The 24407-nt window shown below is 52.0% G+C and overlaps 1 protein-coding gene across 1 annotated transcript; it reads right to left on the reverse strand.

Moving 5' to 3' along the window:
- Window positions 1–2214: 2214 nt before the first annotated feature.
- On the reverse strand, window positions 2215–23423 carry LOC144734382 (uncharacterized). Its single transcript, XM_078616538.1, has 9 exons — window positions 23316–23423; window positions 17075–17244; window positions 14159–14258; window positions 12357–12709; window positions 10243–10535; window positions 7827–7994; window positions 6783–6916; window positions 5992–6206; window positions 2215–5319 (listed from the first exon to the last, which is right to left on the reverse strand). Exons 1-9 carry the CDS (start codon window positions 23346–23348, stop codon window positions 5313–5315), a joined length of 1473 nt encoding a protein of 490 aa, XP_078472664.1. The 5' UTR covers window positions 23349–23423; the 3' UTR covers window positions 2215–5312.
- Window positions 23424–24407: the final 984 nt, after the last annotated feature.

Genomic DNA, 24407 nt, shown 5'->3' on the forward strand with positions numbered 1-24407 from the left:
TGTGACGATGTGTGACGAGGGTGGTGGTGGGGGTTTAGAAATGTGACGTCACATCAAAATGCGCAACTTTAAATTAATATAGACAGCACGTTCTACTTAATTAAATAGACGTTTTAATAAATGTTTTCTCCTACAACATCAGAGTGCAACGCCACGAAATACGCACTACAATGACAATAGTTTAAAGCGATTTGAAGCATGTTTTATTTTTTTTTGGGGGGGGGGGGGGGCAGAGCTTTGTGACGTCACATTTGAGAGGGGGGGTCTGACTTTTTGTGACGTCGTGTGACGAAGGTGTGGGGGAGGGGGGTTCAAAATTCGTCCCAAAATCGCGTGACGTCATTTATGGACGGTCTCCTTGCACACAAATTGTCGTTCAGATTCCGACGGCTGCCTCCTCCATGCGGACCATTTCTCGCTCTCAGGCGGAAATTCGGCGATGAAACGGAACCCTTCGATTCAAAGCTTTCGTGACTGCAGGGATTCATCTCTTGGTTCTTTCGGTAAAGTCACGTAGAAGGGAAATAATAAATAATAAAAATAAAACATAATAAAATAATTCTCACGACGTTTCGGCCACAACGCAAGCAGCCGTCCTCAGGTGAAGAACAGGTCTGTCGGAAAGACAGCATCTGAACGAGACCTGTTCTCCACCTGAGGACGGCTGCTTGCGTTGTGACCGAAACGTCGTGAGAATTATTTTATTATGTTTTATTATTTATTATTTCCCTTCTATGTGACTTTACCGAAAGAACCAAGAAGATGAATCCCTGCAGTCACGAAAGCTTTGAATCGAAATTTAATTATGTTATTATGTTTTATTTTTATTATTTTATTACTTCCATTCTACGTGACTTTACCGAAAGAACCAAGAAGATGAGACGGAACCCGTGACAATTCTTCCCACCGGGCCCACCACGCTCTGAGAGCCGAGCGTGCTGATGAATGTACGAGGTGGCACGTGGTCATTCGAGGTTCGTTCGTTGTCGTTGTCGACGTCGTAGTGAGTGGGTCGTCCCCGAGGGGATGGGCCGTGATTGTGATGCTGATCGCGGGGGCGGTGAGCCCGCCAGCCCCGCCCCCCCTCCCTCGTCTTGTTGTGGTGACGCGGCGCGGTCAAATACACGCAGCGGGACACGTGGTGGTGGTGGGGTGTGTTAAATGTGTGGTCAATGTGTGGTCAGTGTGTGGTCAATGTGTGATCAGTGTGTGATCAGTGTGTGGTTAATGTGTGACAGGTGTGTGGTCAATGTGTGGTTAATGTGTGATCAATGTGTGATCAATGTTTGATCCATGTGTGTTCAATGTGTGATCAATATGTGACAGGTGTGTGATCAATGTGTGATCAATGTGTGATCAATATGTGACAGGTGTGTGATCAATGGGTGATCAATGTGTGATCATTATGTGACAAGTGTGTGATCAATGTGTGACAGGTGTGTGATCAATGTGTGATCAGTGTGTGATCAATGTGTGACAGTTGTGTGAACAATGTGTGATCAGTGTGATCAATGTGTGATCAATGTGTGGTCAATGTGTGACAGGTGTGTGATCAATGTGTGATCAATGTGTGACAGGTGCGTGATCAGTGTGTGATCGATATGTGAGTGCACGCCACGCAGAGACACGCCGCTCTGCTGAGGTGCCAGATGGCGGTCGGTCAAGGCCGAGCCGGTGACTTTCAGATGAGAATCGAGGCACTTTGTGCCCATCCCATCTGTTTACAGCCCTGTGGTGCCAGTGGTGGACACTCCACATTCCTATGGCGGGGTGCGAGAGCCTACATAGCGCGGTTGGCTACGTACGGTGCGAAAGAAGGTTCAACATACATACATTCGACTTTCCAACACAGCAGTTCTGATCTTATGGACACGGATGGTACGAAGGGCGATGTCAATCCCTAAGCAGCAGTGGAGTTCGAGGTGGGGATAGCTGTTAGGGTCGTTGCAAGGCCGCGTGTTGCAGGAACAGGAGCAGGTTGGTTGGGCAGGGTTAGGCGACAGGGCCAGAGTGAATATGGTGCATTAACACTCAAATAATCGAACTCGGGTCACCGGGTTCGTAGCGCAGCACGCTAACCGCTTCACTTCCGCTCGCCACGAACCATCGAACACACACACACACAGGGGTGTCCAATCATGTTGATTCTCCATCATAAGTTTTTTTTCAATGTTGTTACCGATATATGAAAGAAAAAATGGCTTAGAAAAATGATCCTAAAAACTCCAGCAATAAGCATCTTTATTGAACGTAAACATTAGCCTGGTGTATGCTGATAAGCAACTCCATGAGTGGCCGGTAAAAAGGCATAGGTAAAAATGGTACCGGTAAAAATTGGCACGGGTAAAAATGGCGCAGGTAAAAATGCTACCAGTAAAAATGGGTACAGGTAAAAATCGCCCAGGTAAAAATTGTCACGGTAAAAATGGCACAGGTAAAATGACACTGGAAAAAATGTTACTGGTAAAAATGCCCTAGGTAAATATTGACACAGGTAAAAGTGGCACAGGTAAAAATGGCACGTAAAATTAGCGCTGGTAAAAATGTCACAGGAAAAAAATTGGCATCATAACAATGGCACAGTAAAAATGGGAAAAGTAAAAATGGCACCGGTAAAAATGTCACAGATAAAAATGTCACAGGTAAAAATTGGCACAGGTGAAAATGGGCACAGTAAAAATGGCACCGTTAAAAATGTCACAGTAAAAATGGCACAGGTAAAATTAGCACTGGTAAAAATGGGACAAATAAAATCAGCACTGGTAAAAATGGCACAGGTAAAAATTGGCATCGCAACGATGGCACAGGTAAACATTGCCACCATAAATTGTCACTGCTAAAACGTCACGCTAAAAGTGGCACAGCAAATAACCATCGAGGGTTAAAGGTTAATCCCTTCCATTCAGATCTGTATAAAACTCTTGACTACAGTAGTCCTAACTGCTAGTACAGCCCCGTTTTCACTTGTGCCATCTTTACACCCAAGACCGCAGCTCCGCCCACCGAGAGCGATCGTTCACGATCGAGGTCGCGGTAGAGGTCACCGACCCATCGCGATCCACGTGCCGCTAATCGTCGCTGCCAGGGCAGCATCAGCTCCATGTGGGCACCTCGGCCCACGTGAAACTCGGGTGAGCCCCAATTGGAGAGATTCCTGTAGATCGGTGTCATATCATTCCCCCATTGACTCATTACGTTGACAATACACATTCGTCGTTATTTATGGACTTTAAGGATAGGTTTGACCCTACTAATAGGGTTTTCCCCTTTTTTCTGGCAACAAAACGGACACCTTTTGCAAGGAATCATGCTTACATTAACCACAATACTTGCAGTCAAATGCAAACAAAAAACACAACTCTGATCATTTATGCATTGTCTTTGAAACTGATTGGTCCACACCAGAGACAGCTTTCTTTGGATCCTAGTCTCATACGGTGTTCGACCAGATGACGCCATAAGGCGCACTGACCCTTTCTACCAATGCAACAAGAGGTGTTTTGTGAATGCTGTGGATTTGCTCTCCAACGCAGCGGTTAGTGCTGTACTAGTAACGAATCGGCACGTTCCGTTCACGTGACAAACCTTCACTAACTCGACTTTTTCCCGTCCAAGGACGGGTGTATTTGAGTAAATCTGAAACTTGCAAGCGGAAAGCAGAGCGCGACATGATATATTCATTGCATCAATTCGCGTGCAATTTGTAAAGGCCGCGGTGACACAAACTTGTTTCATTCAAAGGTTATAAGCCCTTGTTCATCACCACGTCCTTTTTTACTTTGATGTCTCAACAGCGCTACGGAGATCACGTGACGTGAGGGTTCTGCCTTGTGAGTGAGGGTTGTGAGTTGACGCCGAGGAGGGGGGAGGAGGCGCCTCGCCCCCCCCCCCCGTGGAGTGACGTCACCCGCTAATTAATATTAATGAAGGGGGGAGGGTGTCCATTTGGAAGACGTCACCTCTTCATGATTATTAGTGTGAGGAGCTGTTCGATGTGGAGTGGACGTCACCTGCTCATGAATATTAATGAGGGGTGGGGGGTGCTACATGTGGAGTGACGTCACCTGCTCATGAATATTAATGAGGGGGGGGGTCCATGTGGAGTGACGTCACCTGCTCATGAATATTAATGGTGGGGGGGGGGGTGCTACATGTGGAGTGACGTCACCTGCTCATGATTATTAATGAGGGGGGGGCGTCCATGTGGAGTGACGTCACCTGCTCATGAATATTAATGAGGGGGGGCGTCCATGTGGAGTGACGTCACCTGCTCATGAATATTAATGAGGGGGGCGTCCATGTGGAGTGACGTCACCTGCTCATGAATATTAATGAGGGGGGGCGGTCCATGTGGAGTGACTTCACCTGCTCATGAATATTAATGAGGGGGGGGGGGTCCATGTGGAGTGACGTCACCTGCTCATGAATATTAATGAGGGGGGTGTCCATGTGGAGTGACGTCACGTGCTCATGAATATTAATGAGGGGGGGCGTCCATGTGGAGTGACGTCACCTGCTCATGAATATTAATGAGGGGGGGTGTCCATGTGGAGTGACGTCACCTGCTCATGAATATTAATGAGGGGGGGCGTCCATGTGGAGTGACGTCACTTGCTCATGAATATTAATGAGGGGGGGGCGTCCATGTGGAGTGACGTCACCTGCTCATGAATATTAATGAGGGGGGGGTGTCCATGTGGAGTGACGTCACGCGCGGGACACACAGACATCCTTGGCTCATTCTCGTATTAAATTGGCTGTGTCGGGTGGTGGCGGGTTTTAACGACACATTTCTATATTGACGCGGCATAACCCTACAAAAAACCCCCTACATTATGGATGTGTTAAGGTGTTGAAGCACCAAATGGAAACGTTTCGCAAGGAATAAAGTCCTACGTCAACCACTCGCAGTGTTTGTGGTGAAAACATGCAGGCACAACACGGCTCTGATAATTCACTCGTCAACACACTTTCACTGGCATAAGGTAGTTTGTGTGGAATAATACTAAAGTTTGAGTGGAATAACAACAGCCACTTGCTGTACTTTTGAGGCATAAGCAATTAGACAATAGCACTTACTACCCAGGGGCAAACTAAAATGTGTGTCACACAGTGTGATTTATCGATGGCTTTACACGTCCCAGTGGTCTTGGTGGATGAGAGCTATTGCGGGCGGAGTTGTTGATTGTTGTTGTTGGTTGTTGTTGGTTGTTGTTGCTGCTGCACCACCACAACCACCAAAGGGTCTCGTGAGAGACGCGGGCGCCTTGGGGGCCTTCATCGAGCAGCGTGACGGCGAAGTCGCCTCGATGTTAATACCTGTGGTGGTGGTGGGGGGGGGGGGTCAGGGGGGTGGGGGGGTCAGGGGAGGTGGGGGTCAGGGGGGGTGGGGAGTCAGGGGGGGGTGGGGGTCAGGGGGGGTGGGGGTGTCAGGGTGGGTGGGGGGTCACGGGGGTGGGGGGTCAGGGGGGGTGGGGGTCAGAGGGGGTGGGGGGGAGACAGGGGGTGGGGGTCAGGGTGGTGGGGGGTCAGGGGGGGTGGGGGTCAGAGGGTATGGGGGGGCAGGGGGGGTGGGGGGACAGGGGGGGGTGGGGGACAAGGGGGTGGGGGGGGGAGACAGGGTGGTGGGGGGTCAGGGGTGGTGGGGGGGACAGGGGGGTGGGGGGTCAGGGGGGTGGGGGGGGACAGGGGGGTGGGGGTCAGGGGAGTGGGGGGGGTCAGGGGGGTGGGGGGGGGGTCATGGGGGTGGGGGGCCAGGGGGGTGGGGGGGGTCAGGGGGGTGGGGGGTCATGGGGGGTGAGGGGGGTGGGGGTCAAGGGGGGTGGGGGACAGGGGTGGTGGGGGGGGGTCAGGGGGGTGGGGGTCAGGGGTGGTGGGGGGGTCAGGGGGGTGGGGGTCAGGGGTGGTGGGGGGTCAGGGGGTTGGGGGCTCAGGGAGGGTGGGGGACAGGGACGGGGGTGGTGTGTGGGGTGGGTGTGCGCGCGTCCTCACTGTTGCTGGGTGAAGCGCGTCTTGTCCGTGAACACGCCGGTGTTGACCATGCGCAGGCTGGCGTTGGAGCTCGACTGGCTGCTCATGAACCAGCCGGGGAAGGCCGCCGACTCGAAGCTCATGGTCTGGGTCATAGGCTCCTCCTTGCGGTAGAACACGAAGTGCCACGTGGGCTGATCCACGGAGATCCGGGACAGGTGCTCTCGGTTGCTTTGCTGTGAGAAAGAGAACCGAGTTTGTGTGTGCGCGTGTGCGTGTGTGTGCGTGTGCGTGCGTGTGTGTGTGTGTGCGTGTGCATGTGTGTGCGCGTGTGTCAGAGGTCGCAAATGTGTGTTTGATTCCTTACCCGTACCCGGCCGCACCAGGGTCGCAAACGGGGTACCCGTACCCGGCCATACCCGTACCCTACCCGTACCCGGCCGGGTACGGGTAGGGTACGGGTACCTGATTGCGACCTCTGGGATGAAGCCACGTTGCAGGCGCGGGTGGGTTGATTCTAGAAACTTGAATTGTGAGAAGAGACAAGACGTTGGGAAATGAGTGACAAACGGTGACTCACCAGTGACTCACGGTCTACCCGTACCCGTACCCGGCCGCACCAGGGTCGCAAACGGGTACCCGGCCGGGTACGGGTAGCCGGGTATCTGGTAGGGGTCGGGTATTGGGTACCCGGTTGCGACCTCTGGTGTGTGCGTGTGTGTGCGTGCGCGTGTGTGCGCGCGTGCGTGACACGCGAAGGCGACGATGCATTCGGCGGTGCGTGCGAGCCCCGGTGCAGGTGAGGCTCCTACCTGGAGCGTGAGTGACACGGTGGCGTTGTCTCCCTGCGAGCAGCAAAGGTAGCGACTCGTCTTGGAGAATCCGAGCACCACGGCCTCCCCGGCACGCGGCTGGGTGCTCTTGTAGCGGTACATCATCATCATGGCTGCTCGCACACAACACACACAAGAGATGCCCCCGTTGCCACCACGTGTAGCCTTCAAACCAAGTGCTGCTGAGCGAGTTCGCAGCCCATGAACGCCGGTGCTGTGGCCCACGATGGGGGTGGTCATCGCCACGCCCGACCGCCTTTGTCTCCCCCAGTGGCGGTGTTTACACACCGCGCCAGGTACTCATTTGAGGATGAGTCGACCTAGGGGAGGCCCAGCACCGGTTCAGATAATCGTCACTGGCGTTGGCCGTGAGAGAGCTACACACAGAGCCGCACACACACAGAGCCACACACACAACAACAACACACACACAGAGCCACACACACACACAGACACACACACACACAGACACACACACACACACAGAGCCACACACACACACAGACACACACACACAGACACACACACAGAGCCACACACACAGAGCCACACACACACACAGAGCCACACACACACACACAGAGCCACACACACAGACACACACACACACAGAGCCACACACACACACAGAGACACACACACACACAGAGCCACACACACACACACAGAGCCACACACACAGACACACACACACACAGAGCCATACACACACACACACACAGAGCCACACACACACACAGAGACACACACACACAGAGCCACACACACACACACAGAGCCACACACACACACACAGAGCCACACACACACACACAGAGCCACACACACACACAGAGACACACACACACAGACACACACACAGAGCCACACACACAACAACAACACACAAACAGAGCCACACACAGAGACACACACACAGAGCCACACACACACACAACAACAACAACAAACAACAACAACAACAACACACACACAGAGCCACACACACACAACAACAACAACACACACACACAGGTCACTCACCTGAGAGGGTGCGCCTTTCTCGGGCTTCGGCCTTGGGCTGTGCGTGGCGACTGCGTGGCGCCACGCACATGTCCATCATGGTCCACAGCACAATGTTACTCTCATCCAGCTCAAGGCTGAACACCAAGTAGCTGAGGTCAGGGGTCGCGTGGTTCACGCAGCATTTCCCTGGGAGACGGTGGGGGACGGTGGGGGGGGGGGGGGGATATCGGTCAATGAAGGGTTCCCGTTGTTTCGATAATGAAGAGGGGAACGGGGATGAGAATCAATGAAGTTCGTAAGAATGTGAACTTTGTACGAAGAAAAAAAGTTCGTGCGTAAAAGTTGATTAGAAATGTAAAGTTCGTGCAAATATAAAGTTCGTACGAATATAAAGTTCGTACGTAAAGATGATTAGAAATATAAAATTCGCGCAAATATGACGTTCGTACGAATATTAATTTCGTACGTAAAGTTGATTAGAAAAATAAAATTCGTACGAATATAAAGTTTGTACGTAAAGTTCGCCCAAATATAAAGTTTGTAAAAATGTGAACTTTGTACAAACATAAAGTTCGTACGGTGCTGTCCAACACGTAGTCGCGACAAATATAAATCGATTACAATAATTCAGGTTTTTGTTGTGTGTGTGTAGTAGTAGTAGGTTTTTACCCTTTCAACTGGTACAAAAAGTTTTTGTACCAGTTGCAAGGGTAAAAACCTACTACTATATTTGCCACTGGTAAAGGAGATGTCTCATAGTGTAAATGCTTACCCCGAGCTCTCAATACTCTCATAGTGCGCTGTCTTTGAGTTGTGCGCCTTTTGGCGTCATCTGGTCCAACACCAATGGAGACTAGGCTCTAAGAAAAGCTGTCTCGGGTGTGGACCAATCAACTTCAAGGACAGTGCATATCATTATCATCATCAGAGTTGTTTCTTTTTGTTTGCATTTTGACTGCATGTGTTGTGGTTATTGCAAACATGATGCCTTGTATAAAGGTGTCAGTTTTTGTACCAGTTGAAAAGGTAAAAACCTACTACTATATTTTGCCACTGGTAAAGGAGGTCTCATACTCATAGTGTGTGTGTGTTGGGTTCGATGGCGTAACTTGTCGACGTTTCGTTAACCCACCATCACCCGACACGGCCAATTATTGAGCTTTGTCACGGAAAACACAAAACGTGGTCGGTGGTAATTGAACTTGCCCTGGGTGTCGCGTAGGTCGACTCAGCCTTAAATATGAGTAGTACCCTGTGTGGCGAGTTTGATGACGCGAGGTTTTTTGGTGGGGGTTAGATCGTGTAAATATAACTGTGTCGTTAAATCCGCCGCCACCCGGCACAATCATTTTAGTGAGGTTTGTCACGTAACACAAAACGTGGGAATTCGTTACGAGCACAGCGCACACCGGTTGTGATGTTGGAGAGTAAACCCACAGGCACATTTACAATTCCAGTACTGTGACGTGTCGTTGGTGATTACAACAGCAACAACCACAACAACAACAGCCACAACAACAACTACAACAACAATAAACACAACATGAATCAGCTTCATCAAACGATTTGCCTACAACTTAAGCTGTTTGTAATCACGGCGCGGTAAGCGTGCTGCTGCAGCTGCTGCTGATGATGATGGTGACGATGATGATGTTACTGCTGCTGCTGATGATGATGCTGATGTTACTGCTGCTGCTGATTATGCTGATGGTGACGATGATGATACTGCTGCTGATGATGATAATGATGCTGTTACTGCTGCTGATGATGCTGATGGTGACGATGATGATGATGTTACGCTGCTGGTCATGATGATGATGTTACTGCCGCTGCTGATGATGCTGATGGTGACGGTGACGATAATGACGGTGATGATGACGATGATGATGACGATGATGACGATGACGGTGATGATGATGATGACGATGCTGACGATGACGGCGATGATGACTATGACGGTGATGACGATGATGATGACGATGATGATGGCGATGATGACTATGACGGTGATGATGACGATGATGATGACGATGATGATGATGACGACGATGCTGACGATGATGACGATTATGACTATGACGGTGATGATGACGATGATGATGACGATGATGATGACGATGATGATGATGACGACGACGATGATGATGACGATGATGATGACGGTGATGATGATGATGATGATGACGGTGATGATGATGACGATGACTATGACGGTGATGATGACGATGACTATGACGGTGATGATGATGATGACTATGATGATGATGATGACGGTGATGACGACGATGATGACGATGATGCTGACGATGATGACGATGACGACGATGATGACGATGGTGATGATGCTGACGATAATGACTATGATGACTATGATGACGATGATGATGATGACGATGATGACTATGATGACGACGACGACTGCCTCCCAACTCACTGGCGAGCACCACCTCCTCGTGGCGGCTCTGCTCGACGTCCACCACGAGCTCTACGCAGCGTCCGAGCGCGCCGCACGTGAAGCACGTCCCTCCACCACCACCACCTCCACCACCGCCGTGTCCACCACCGCCGTGTCCACCCTCCGCCACACCGGGCAGATACCGCGAGGTGAGCGTGGGGCGGCTGTAGAGTACGAGCGAGACGCTCTCCCCCTCCACGCTCTCGGCACATCGCTCGACAGCCGTCGGTGGCACGTGCTCCTCGCACCCCTCCTTCTCATTCGTCTCGTTGCTGGACCCCCCCCCCCAAAAAAAAAAAAACAAGAAATGAAATGTAATTATCTTCTTGGTTCTTTCGGTAAAGTCACGTAGAAGGGAAGTTGATTGTTTCTCCGGGTCCTCTGGTATTTTTAAATCCTTTATATTAAGTTCGCGTGCTTGCTTGCTTGCGCGCTTACGACCGTGCAAATCTTTCGGTCGTTTTTTTAACCCACTTCCAGTGATCCAATCGAGCTGACATTTTTGCACACAGACTCGTTGTTGCGTGACAATTTCTTTTCGTGAAATTTTTTTTCCAAAAAGTTACACTTTTTAGGTATTTTTTTTTTATATTTAATTAACAATTGCTTAATAGTGGCAGGCAATCATCTGACCCAAAGGTGGCAGCCATCTCAAGCCAGAGGACGAGAGGACTCTAGCCGCCCGTTTCAAAGACCAATGTGGGCTGGGTTGTGGCCCATTGAACACGCATATAAAGGATTTATAGTGAAAAACTTTGTTTTTACGGGTTAATTTTTTCCCTCCACATTTAGAATGAACATCGCACGTCTAGAGCATTGGGCTGCTGTACATGTCCACGTGATGAGGATAGGTCGCTCCTCTGAGCGACCGTGGGTGATCACCAGCTCGCTTCGGCTAAAGAGCCGCATCGCTCAGTCGGTGCCTTCCCTGGCAGACAAATAAAAAATTAACCCGTAAAAACAAAGTTTTTCACTATAAATCCTTTATATGCGTGGCATCGGTTTTATTTTATTATTGATTTCTGTTTTTCTTGAGTAAAAGTTTCATTTTTATCACATTGGTATTTTAAATTAAATATGAATTTTTCTTTCTCCTAAAAAGTAGAAAATTTTGGAAAAATTTTTTCACGAAAATAAATTGTCACGCACAACGAGTCTGTGTGCAAAATGTCAGCTCGATTGGATCACGGGAAGTGGGTTAAAAAACGACCGAAAGATTTGCACGGTCGTAAGCGCGCAAGCAAGCAAGCAAGTGAACTTAATATAACGGATTTAAAAATAGTTCGTAGTTTCGATTTAAAGCTTTCGTGACTGCAGGGATTCATCTTCTTGGTTCTTTCGGTAAAGTCACGTAGAAGAGAAATAATAAAATAATAAAAATTAAATATGATAAAATAATTCTCACGACGTTTCGGCCACAACGCAAGCAGCCGTCGTCAGGTGAAGACCAGGTCTGTCGGGGAGACAGCGTCTGAAGAATTTTTATTATTTTATTATTTCCCTTCTACGTGACTTTACCGAAAGAACCAAGAAGATGAATCCCTGCAGTCACGAAAGCTTTAAATCGAAATGTAATTAATTAGAGCGGGGATTCAAAAGGAACAACACCAGCTAGGGATGATCGGTGGGTTGAAAGTCGAGTTCAGAGCGAGTTTTTCTTCTCCATCGTGAGAATCGAGAGGTGTGTGTTGAACTTCTTTCGCACCGTACGTAGAAAACCATGCTATTCGGAGATATGTGTGTACGGGTACGGCCGGGTACGGGTACCCGTTTACGACCCTGGTGCGACCGGGCCGGGTACGGGTACGGGTAGGCCGTGAGTCACTGGCGAGTCACCGTTTGCCACTCATTTCCCAACGTCTTGTCTCTTCTCACAATTCAAGTTCCTAGAATCAACCCACCCGCGCCTGCAACATGGCTTCATCCCAGAGGTCGCAATCAGGTACCCGATACCCGTACCCTACCCGTACCCAGCCGGCCGGGTACGGGTAGGGTACGGTTACGGCCGGGTACGGGTACCCGTTTGCGACCCTGGTGCGGCCGGGTACGGGTAAGGAATCAAAACCCGTTTGCGACCTCTGAGCTCGACTCACCTGCGCTCCATCTCCCCGTCTCCCCCCCCGCGTCTCCCACCGTCTCCCCCACCACGTGACCCCCCGTCTCCCCCCCCACGTGACCCCGGCTCGCCCGGGCGGCGGTACACGGCCCTGCGGTCCGAGCGCTCCCGGTCCACGAGTCTCGCCTCCTCGGGGTCCCGCGTCTCCTTGGCCGAGCAGCCCGCGTCCTGATCGTTGGTGAGCGTCAGGTCGGCGGGCATGGCAATGTTGTGACGGCTGATCAGCTCAAGGGTGGCCGGGGAGCCGTGGAATGGGCTCGACTCTTGGACCTTGGGGTCGGCCACATTCTGTGTTCTCCCGTCGTGGTGCTTGCCAGGACGGTGGATCAGCTGCATGGTGAGAGAGTAAGGGGGTGAGTGGGTGAGTGGGTGGGTGAGTGGGTGGGTGGGTGGGTGAGTGAGTGGGTGGGTGGGTGGGTGAGTGGGTGGGTGAGTGGGTGGGTGAGTGGGTGAGTGGGTGAGTGAGTGGGTGAGTGGGTGAGTGGGTGGGTGAGTGGGTGGGTGGGTGGGTGGGTGAGTGAGTGGGTGGGTGGGTGAGTGGGTGGGTGGGTGGGTGAGTGAGTGAATGGGTGAGTGGGTGGGTGAGTGGGTGGGTGAGTGAGTGGGTGAGTGGGTGGGTGAGTGGGTGAGTGAGTGGGTGAGTGGGTGAGTGGGTGGGTGAGTGAGTGAGTGGGTGAGTGGGTGGGTGAGTGGGTGGGTGGGTGAGTGAGTGGGTGGGTGGGTGGGTGAGTGGGTGGGTGGGTGGGTGGGTGGGTGGGTGAGTGAGTGGGTGAGTGGGTGGGTGAGTGGGTGAGTGGGTGGGTGAGTGAGTGGGTGAGTGGGTGGGTGAGTGGGTGAGTGAGTGGGTGAGTGGGTGAGTGGGTGGGTGAGTGAGTGAGTGGGTGAGTGGGTGGGTGAGTGGGTGGGTGGGTGGGTGAGTGAGTGGGTGGGTGGGTGGGTGAGTGAGTGGGTGGGTGGGTGAGTTAATGGGTGGGTGGGTGAGTGAGTGAGTGGGTGAGTGGGTGGGTGAGTGGGTGGGTGGGTGGGTGAGTGAGTGGGTGGGTGAGTGGGTGAGTGAGTGGGTGGGTGGGTGAGTTAATGGGTGGGTGGGTGAGTGAGTGGGTGGGTGAGTGGGTGGGTGAGTGAGTGGGTGAGTGGGTGGGTGGGTGAGTGGGTGGGTGGGTGGGTGAGTGAGTGGGTGGGTGGGTGAGTGGGTGGGTGGGTGGGTGAGTGGGTGAGTGGGTGGGTGAGTGGGTGGGTGAGTGGGTGAGTGGGCAAGTGAGTGGGCGAGTGGGTGGGTGAGTGGGTGGGTGAGTGGGTGGGTGGGTGGGTGGGTGAGTGGGTGAGTGTGTGAGTGGGTGGGTGAGTGGGTGAGTGGGTGGGTGAGTGGGTGAGTGGGTGGGTGAGTGAGTGGGTGAGTGGGTGGGTGAGTGGGTGGGTGAGTGGGTGGGTGTGTGAGTGAGTGTGTGAGTGGGTGGGTGAGTGGGTGAGTGGGTGGGTGAGCGGGTGAGTGGGTGGGTGAGTGGGTGAGTGAGCGGGTGAGAGAGGGAGTGAGAGATGGAAGGAGTGATTGACAAGGGAGTGAAGGACGAGGGAGTGAAGGAGGGAGTGAAGGAGGGAGTGAAGGAGGAGGGAGTGAATGACGAGTGAAGGAGGGAGTGAAGGAGGGAGTGAAGGAAGGAGTGAATGACGAGTGAAGGAGGGAGTGAATGACGAGGGAGTAAAGGAGTGAAGGAGGGAGTGAATGAAGGAATGAATGAAGGAGTGAAGGAGGGAGTGAAGGAGGAGGGAGCTCCCCACCAAACTCTGCTTGGCGTGTCGCTGCATCTTGGCGCTGAGCTTCTCGTGACTCATGGAGCTCGTGTCCGCTTGGCCGATCATTAGCACCAGGTCCCCGTCCCTGTGGGGGGAGGGGGCGGAGGGGGGGCGGAGGAGGAGGAGGGGGCGGAGGGGAGGGAGGGGAGGGAGGGAGGGGTGGAGGGGGTGGGGGCGGAGGAAGCGGAGGGGGTGGAGGGGGCAGAGGGGGCGGAGGGGGTGGAGGGGGCGGAGGGGAGGGAGGGGAGGGAGGGGTGGAGGGGGCGGAGGAAGCGGAGGGGGTGGAGGGGGCAGAGGGGGCGGAGGGGGTGGAGGGGGCGGAGGGGGTGGAGGGGGCGGAGGGGAGGGGAGGGAGGGGTGGAGGGGGGGCGGAGGAGGGGGCGGAGGGGAGGGAGGGGGCGGAGGGGGTGGAGGGGGCGGAGGGGGTGGAGGGGGTGGAGGGGGCGGAGGGGAGGGGAGGGAGGGGTGGAGGGGGGGCGGAGGAGGAGGAGGGGGCGGAGGGGAGGGAGGGGGCGGAGGGGGTGGAGGGGGCGGAGGGGGTGGAGGGGGTGGAGGGGGCGGAGGGGGTGGAGGGGGCGGAGGGGAGGGGAGGGAGGGGTGGAGGGGGGGCGGAGGAGGAGGAGGGGGCGGAGGGGAGGGAGGGGGCGGAGGGGAGGGAGGGGGCGGAGGGGGTGGAGGGGGCGGAGGGGGTGGAGGGGGTGGAGGGGGCGGAGGGGGTGGAGGGGGCGGAGGGGAGGGGAGGGAGGGGTGGAGGGGGTGGAGGGGGGGCATCAACGTCTCGCCTCCTCTTTCTCTTTTTATTATTATTATTTACACGATTTTATTTAACTCACTTCGTCTGTTTTGTCCTCAAAAAATAAATCTTGTAACTAAATATTTACACACTTCCCAATGTGGTATCGACTGCAAACTTGGTATACTTATGTCATACTGATGCCAATACCATATTCTATCATAAAAAATATTTTTTTTAACTATCTTTTTACACGCTTCCTATGAACTCACTCTGTCTGTTGTTGTTGTGTTATCCTCAAATCTTGTAACTCTCTCTACCCCCCTCTCTGAGTCTATGGGTCTCTGTGTGAGTCTATGGGTCTCTGTGTGAGTCTATGGGTCTCTGTGTGAGTCTATGGGTCTCTCTGTGAGTTTGTGGGTCTTTCTGTGAGTCTATGGGTCTCTGTGTGAGTCTATGGGTCTCTGTGTGAGTCTGTGGGTCTCTGTGTGAGTCTATGGGTCTCTGTGTGAGTCTATGGGTCTCTGTGTGCGTCTATGGGTCTCTGTATGAGTCTGGGTCTCTGTGTGAGTCTATGGGTCTCTGTGTAAGTCTATGGGTCTCTGTGTAAGTCTATGGGTCTCTCTGTGAGTCTGTGGGTCTCTGTGTGAGTCTATGGGTCTCTGTATGAGTCTGGGTCTCTGTGTGAGTCTATGTGTCTCTGTGTGAGTTTATGGGTCTCTGTGTGAGTCTATGGGTCTCTCTGTGAGTCTGTGGGTCTCTCTGTGAGTCTATGGGTCTCTGTGTGAGTCTATGGGTCTCTGTGTGAGTCTGTGGGTCTCTGTGTGAGTCTATGGGTCTCTGTGTGAGTCTATGGGTCTCGGTGTGAGTCTGTGGGTCTCTGTGTGAGTCTATGGCTCTCTGTGTGAGTCTATGGGTCTCTGTGTGAGTCTATGGGTATCTGTGTAAGTCTATGGGTCTCTGTGTGAGTCTATGGGTCTCTGTGTGAGTCTATGGGTCTCTGTGTGAGTCTATGGGCCTCTGTGTGAGTCTATGGGTCTCTGTGTGAGTCTATGGGTCTCTGTGTGAGTCTATGGGTCTCTGTGTGAGTCTATGGGCCTATCTGTGAGTCTATGGGTCTCTGTGTGAGTCTATGGGTCTCTGTGTGAGTCTGTGGGTCTCTGTGTGAGTCTATGGGTCTCTGTGTGAGTCTATGGGTCTCTGTGTGAGTCTATGGGTCTCTGTGTGAGTCTATGGGTCTCTGTGTGAGTCTATGGGCCTCTCTGTGAGTCTATGGGTCTCTGTGTGAGTCTATGGGTCTCTGTGTGAGTCTGTGGGTCTCTGTGTGAGTCTATGGGTCTCTGTGTGAGTCTATGGGTCTCTGTGTGAGTCTATGGGCCTCTCTGTGAGTCTATGGGTCTCTGTGTTAGTCTATGGGTCTCTCTGTGAGTCTATGGGTCTCTGTGTGAGTCTATGGGTTTCTGTGTGAGTCTATGGGTCTCTGTGTGAGTCTATGGGTCTCTGTGTGAGTCTATGGGTCTCTGTGTGAGTCTATGGGCCTCTCTGTGAGTCTATGGGTCTCTGTGTGAGTCTATGGGCCTCTCTGTGAGTCTATGGGTCTCTGTGTGAGTCTATGGGTCTCTGTGTGAGTCTATGGGCTTCTCTGTGAGTCTATGGGTCTCTGTGTGAGTCTATGGGTCTCTGTGTGAGTCTATGGGCCTCTCTGTGAGTCTATGGGTCTCTGTGTGAGTCTGTGGGTCTCTGTGTGAGTCTATGGGTCTCTGTGTGAGTCTATGGGTCTCTGTGTGAGTCTATGGGTCTCTCTGTGAGTCTATGGGTCTCTGTGTGAGTCTATGGGTCTCTGTGTGAGTCTATGGGCCTCTCTGTGAGTCTATGGGTCTCTGTGTGAGTCTATGGGTCTCTGTGTGAGTCTATGGGTCTCTGTGTGAGTCTATGGGTCTCTGTGTGAGTCTATGGGTCTCTGTGTGAGTCTATGGGTCTCTGTGTGAGTCTATGGGTCTCTGTGTGAGTCTATGGGTCTCTCTGTGAGTCTGTATGTTGAATTTTTTTCGCACCACACGTAGCCAACTGCGCTCACCGGAGGTGCGGCGGGGACGGTCAACAGCCTGCGGGAGGCTACACGGGGCACCTTTGCCTTTGTCTGTGTGCGTGATTCGAGTGTCACTCACTGCAGGTGCGTCTGGCTGCGTGGCGCGTTGTCCACCACGCTGAGCAGCCGGTGCCGGATGGTGGAGCGACCCTCGGAACTCTCCGTGCGCAGGAGGATCCCCAGGCGAGTGTCGTGGGGGTGAGCGGCAGCGTCATCGTCGTCGGTGTCCCACGCGCACTCCTGCCGGGGCTGTTGCACGGAGGGTGAGGCTTTCGGTAAAAGCTTGGTGGTGGTGGTGGTGATGGTGGTGATGGTGGTGGTGGTGGTGATGGTGGTGATGGTGGTGGTGATGGTGGTGGTGATGGTGGTGGTGGTGATGGTGGTGATGGTGGTGATGGTGGTGGTGGTGATGGTGGTGGTGATGGTGCTGGTGGTGCTGGTGGTGATGGTGGTGCTAGTGGTGGTGGTGATGGTGATGGTGGTGATGGCGGTGGTGGTGATGGTAATGTTGGTGATGGTGGTGATGGTGGTGATGGTGGTGATGATGGTGGTGGTGATGATGATAGTGATGATGATGGTGATGATGGTGATGATGATGGAAGTGATGGTGGTGATGATAGTGCGGGTGGTGGTGATGATGGTGGTGGTAGTGATGGTGGTGATGATGGTGGTGGGGATGGTGGGGTGGTGGGGGTCGTGGTGATGGTGGTGGTAGTGATGGTGATGGTGGTAGTGATGGTGGTGATGGTGGTGATGGTGGTGGTGATGATGGTGGTGATGGTGGTGGTGATGGTGGTGGTGATGGTGGGGGTGATGGTGGTGGTGGCGGTGGGTTGGGTTGAGCGACTGGGTGAGTTAGTGAGTGGGTGGGTGAGCTACCCAGTGGCTTGGCAAATGGACGAGTGAGTGAATGGATGAGTGAATGAATGAGTGAGTGAATGGATGAGTGAGTGAGTGAGTGAATGGATGAGTGAGTGAGTGAATGGATGAGTGAGTGAATGGATGAGTGAGTGAATGGATGAATGAGTGAGTGAATGGATGAGTGAGTGAATGAATGAGTGAGTGAGTGAGTGAATGGACGAGTGAGTGAATGGATGAGTGAGTGAATGGATGAGTGAATGAGTGAATGAATGAGTGAGTGAATGGATGAGTGAGTGAGTGAATGGATGAGTGTGTGAGTGAGTGAATGGATGAGTGTGTGAGTGAATGGATGAGTGAGTGTGTGAGTGAATGGATACATTTGTAAGTGGATGGGTGAGCGGGTAAGTGAATTAATTCATGGGTGGTTGAGTAAGTGAGTGGATGAGCGGGTGGGTTAATTAATTTATGGGTGGGTGAGTAAGTGGATGGGTGAGCGGGTGGGTGAATTAATTCATAAGTGAGCAGGACGAACACACAAACTCCACTCACTCTCACACCCTACAGAACAGGGGCTAGAACTCACAAACTCCACTCACTCTCACACCCTACAGAACAGGGGCTAGAACTCACAAACTCTACTCACTCTCACACCCTACAGAACAGGGGTAGAGAACTCACAAACTCCACCCACTCTCACACCCTACAGAACAGGGGTAGAGAACTCACAAACTCCACTCACTCTCACACCCTACAGAACAGGGTAGAGAACTCACAAACTCCACTCACTCTCACACCCTACAGAACAGGGGCTACAACACACAAACTCCACTCACTCTCACACCCTACAGAACAGGGGCTAGATCACACAAACTCCACTCACTCTCACACCCTACAGAACAGGGGCTAGAACTCACAAACTCCACTCACTCTCACACCCTACAGAACAGGGGTAGAGAACTCACAAACTCCACTCACTCTCACACCCTACAGAACAGGGGCTAGAACTCACAAACTCCACTCACTCTCACACCCTACAGAACAGGGGCAAGAACTCACAAACTCCACTCACTCTCACACCCTACAGAACAGGGGTAGAACACACAAACTCCACTCACTCTCACACCCTACAGAACAGGGGTAGAGAACACACAAACTCCACTCACTCTCACACCCTACAGAACAGGGGTAGAGAACTCACAAACTCCACTCACTCTCACACCCTACAGAACAGGGGCTAGAACTCACAAACTCCACTCACTCTCACACCCTACAGAACAGGGGCTAGAACTCACAAACTCCACTCACTCACTCACTACAGAACAGGGGCTAGAACACACAAACTCCACTCACTCTCACACCCTAAAGAACAGGGGTAGAGAACACACAAACTCCACTCACTCACTCACTACAGAACAGGGGCTAGAACTCACAAACTCCACTCACTCTCACACCCTACAGAACAGGGGTAGAGAACACACAAACTCCACTCACTCACTCACTACAGAACAGGGGCTAGAACTCACAAACTCCACTCACTCACTCACTACAGAACAGGGGCTAGAACTCACAAACTCCACTCACTCTCACACCCTACAGAACAGGGGCTAGAACTCACAAACTCCACTCACTCACACACCCTACAGAACAGGGGCTAGATCTCACAAACTCCACTCACTCACACACCCTACAGAACAGGGGCTAGAACTCACAAACTCCACTCACTCTCACACCCTACAGAACAGGGGCTAGAACTCACAAACTCCACTCACTCTCACACCCTACAGAACAGGGGCTAGAACTCACAAACTCCACTCACTCTCACACCCTACAGAACAGGGGCTAGAACTCACAAACTCCACTCACTCTCACACCCTACAGAACAGGGGCTAGAACTCACAAACTCCACTCACTCTCACACCCTACAGATCAGGGGCTAGAACTCACAAACTCCACTCACTCTCACACCCTACAGAACAGGGGCTAGAACACACAAACTCCACTCACTCTCACACCCTACAGAACAGGGGCTAGAACTCACAAACTCCACTCACTCTCACACCCTACAGAACAGGGGCTAGAACTCACAAACTCCACTCACTCACTCACTACAGAACAGGGGCTAGAACTCACAAACTCCACTCACTCTCACACCCTACAGAACAGGGGCTAGAACTCACAAACTCCACTCACTCTCACACCCTACAGAACAGGGGCTAGAACTCACAAACTCCACTCACTCTCACACCCTACAGAACAGGGGCTAGATCTCACAAACTCCACTCACTCACACACCCTACAGAACAGGGGCTAGATCTCACAAACTCCACTCACTCACACACCCTACAGAACAGGGGCTAGAACTCACAAACTCCACTCACTCACACACCCTACAGAACAGGGGCTAGATCTCACAAACTCCACTCACTCACACACCCTACAGAACAGGGGCTAGAACTCACAAACTCCACTCACTCTCACACCCTACAGAACAGGGGCTAGAACTCACAAACTCCACTCACTCTCACACCCTACAGAACAGGGGCTAGAACACACAAACTCCACTCACTCTCACACCCTACAGAACAGGGGCTACAACACACAAACTCCACTCACTCTCACACCCTACAGAACAGGGGCTAGAACTCACAAACTCCACTCACTCTCACACCCTACAGAACAGGGGCTAGAACACACAAACTCCACTCACTCACACCCTACAGAACAGGGGCTAGAACTCACAAACTCCACTCACTCTCACACCCTACAGAACAGGGGCTACAACACACAAACTCCACTCACTCTCACACCCTACAGAACAGGGGCTAGAACTCACAAACTCCACTCACTCTCACACCCTACAGAACAGGGGCTAGAACTCACAAACTCCACTCACTCTCACACCCTACAGAACAGGGGCTAGAACTCACAAACTCCACTCATTCACTCACTACAGAACAGGGGCTAGAACACACAAACTCCACTCACTCTCACACCCTACAGAACAGGGGCTAGAACTCACAAACTCCACTCACTCACACCCTACAGAACAGGGGCTAGAACTCACAAACTCCACTCACTCTCACACCCTACAGAACAGGGGCTAGAACTCACAAACTCCACTCACTCACACCCTACAGAACAGGGGCTAGAACTCACAAACTCCACTCACTCACACCCTACAGAACAGGGGCTAGAACTCACAAACTCCACTCACTCTCACACCCTACAGAACAGGGGCTAGAACTCACAAACTCCACTCACTCTCAAACCCTACAGAACAGGGGCTAGAACTCACAAACTCCACTCACTCTCACACCCTACAGAACAGGGGTAGAGAACACACAAACTCCACTCACTCTCACACCCTACAGAACCGGCGCTAGATCTCACAAACGCCACTCATTCTCACACCCTACAGAACAGGCGCTAGATCTCACAAACTCCAATCACACCCTACAGAACAGGGGCTAGAACTCACAAACTCCACTCACTCTCACACCCTACAGAACAGGGGCTAGAACTCACAAACTCCACTCACTCTCACACCCTACAGAACAGGGGCTAGATCTCACAAACTCCACTCACTCACACACCCTACAGAACAGGGGCTAGATCTCACAAACTCCACTCACTCACACACCCTACAGAACAGGGGCTAGAACTCACAAACTCCACTCACTCACACACCCTACAGAACAGGGGCTAGATCTCACAAACTCCACTCACTCACACACCCTACAGAACAGGGGCTAGAACTCACAAACTCCACTCACTCTCACACCCTACAGAACAGGGGCTAGAACTCACAAACTCCACTCACTCTCACACCCTACAGAACAGGGGCTAGAACACACAAACTCCACTCACTCTCACACCCTACAGAACAGGGGCTACAACACACAAACTCCACTCACTCTCACACCCTACAGAACAGGGGCTAGAACTCACAAACTCCACTCACTCTCACACCCTACAGAACAGGGGCTAGAACACACAAACTCCACTCACTCACACCCTACAGAACAGGGGCTAGAACTCACAAACTCCACTCACTCTCACACCCTACAGAACAGGGGCTACAACACACAAACTCCACTCACTCTCACACCCTACAGAACAGGGGCTAGAACTCACAAACTCCACTCACTCTCACACCCTACAGAACAGGGGCTAGAACTCACAAACTCCACTCACTCTCACACCCTACAGAACAGGGGCTAGAACTCACAAACTCCACTCATTCACTCACTACAGAACAGGGGCTAGAACACACAAACTCCACTCACTCTCACACCCTACAGAACAGGGGCTAGAACTCACAAACTCCACTCACTCACACCCTACAGAACAGGGGCTAGAACTCACAAACTCCACTCACTCTCACACCCTACAGAACAGGGGCTAGAACTCACAAACTCCACTCACTCACACCCTACAGAACAGGGGCTAGAACTCACAAACTCCACTCACTCACACCCTACAGAACAGGGGCTAGAACTCACAAACTCCACTCACTCTCACACCCTACAGAACAGGGGCTAGAACTCACAAACTCCACTCACTCTCAAACCCTACAGAACAGGGGCTAGAACTCACAAACTCCACTCACTCTCACACCCTACAGAACAGGGGTAGAGAACACACAAACTCCACTCACTCTCACACCCTACAGAACCGGCGCTAGATCTCACAAACGCCACTCATTCTCACACCCTACAGAACAGGCGCTAGATCTCACAAACTCCAATCACACCCTACAGAACAGGGGCTAGAACTCACAAACTCCACTCACTCTCACACCCTACAGCACAGGGGCTAGAACTCACAAACTCCACTCACTCTCACACCCTACAGAACCGGCGCTAGATCTCACAAACGCCAATCATTCTCACACCCTACAGAACAGGCGCTAGATCTCACAAACTCCAATCACACCCTACAGAACAGGGGCTAGAACACACAAACTCCACTCACTCTCACACCCTACAGAACAGGGGCTAGAACTCACAAACTCCACACAGCCAAGGCACCCTGAGTCGGGAATCGAACCCAGGTACCCTTTGGTGCCATGCGGCACGAATGTGGACCACCGCACTTGCCCCCCACCCCCACCCCCCATACGTCTGTAGCCGACGAAGCGTCTTCAGTTGGGTCCAACCTACACGCAAACTCCACTCATTATATACACGGAGTGGTAGCTCCTGCAATCTCTCATTTACTTGATACAGCTGTCGTAGCTGTGACGGTTCCACCTGAAGACGGAAGCTTGTGTTGCCTCCGAAACGTCGTGATTTTTTTATTTTATTTTACTTTTTATTAATTTTAAGGTTTTTACCTACGTGACTTTACCGAAAAAAAACCTAAGAATATGAATCCTTGCAGTCACGAAAGCTTCAAATCTAGAATAGGGGCAGCGGGGGGGGGGGGTTGTTTTTTCCGCTGCGCTGTTCATCCCTCACCGTCTCGCTGCTTGTCCCCCGGTCCCTGTCCATCGCAGGGCAGTCGAGTGGCGTCGCGTTCCCTGGGTACCGTCACGCGGAGCCCGATCTGCCTCCACGGACATCCCCTCCACGTTATTTATGGTCGACGCGACAGCGAATCGCCCCCCCCCCTCCCCCCCTCCCTCCAAAAAGAGGAATAAGAGTCTGGAACAGACGGGGGGGGGGGCAGGGGGGCTAGCCGATCTGGGCTGGGTCAGGGACCCGAAACGTCGCAGACGCGGCCCGCAACGGAAGGGCGAGCGAGAAATGTCGTGGGGAGACCCCCCCCCTCTTTTTCGGGGGTTTTATTTATTTTTTACAATAATGTCTAATAGTGTATTGTATTACATTGCTCTGTTTTTTCTTTTCGTACCTTTTCTTGTTTCATTGTATGTAATGGCAGAGGTTAGGGATTAATACAGTACAACCATAACCACAATCATATAAACAAAAATCTATTTTATAGCAATATATTGGGGGGTGGGGGGGGGGGGGCATTTTGAGCATATTTGAATATATAATGTTTAAATATATATTTGAATATATATTATAGCTACGGCCTTGCAGCCGAGTAACCTCACCCACACACGCCCCTCACACGAACGCGCGTTACGCACGTAACGAAAAAGAAACGTCAATATTGTCAACCCGTTTGTCGGATTTTTGCGAGGTGTATCTCAACTCGCCAAGTAGCTGCAGGCGAATTAAAAAAAGACAACGCCATGTACTCTTGGAAAACCGAAACAATTGTTTGCCATCAATGAGTTTATTAAGGTATTTGCGCGTATTTGTTGTGTACATAGTTCTAGGTGACCCAAACACGCATTGGAATATCGTCGTCGTCATCTGCTCACGCCAGACTCAAAGCTCCGTGACCGATCAACTCTCACGCGCGCGATATACAACAGTAATAATTTTCGATTTAAAGCTTTCGTGACTGCAGGGATTCATCTTCTTGGTTCTTTCGGTAAAGTCACGTAGAATGGAAATAATTAAATAATAAAAATACAACATAATAAAATACAATTCTCACGACGTTTCGGCCGCAACGCAAGCAGCCGTCCTCAGGTG

The sequence above is a fragment of the Lampetra planeri genome, chromosome 51 (genome assembly GCF_965212315.1).
Source record: "Lampetra planeri chromosome 51, kcLamPlan1.2.h2, whole genome shotgun sequence".
Classification (NCBI taxonomy): Eukaryota; Metazoa; Chordata; class Hyperoartia; order Petromyzontiformes; family Petromyzontidae; genus Lampetra; species Lampetra planeri.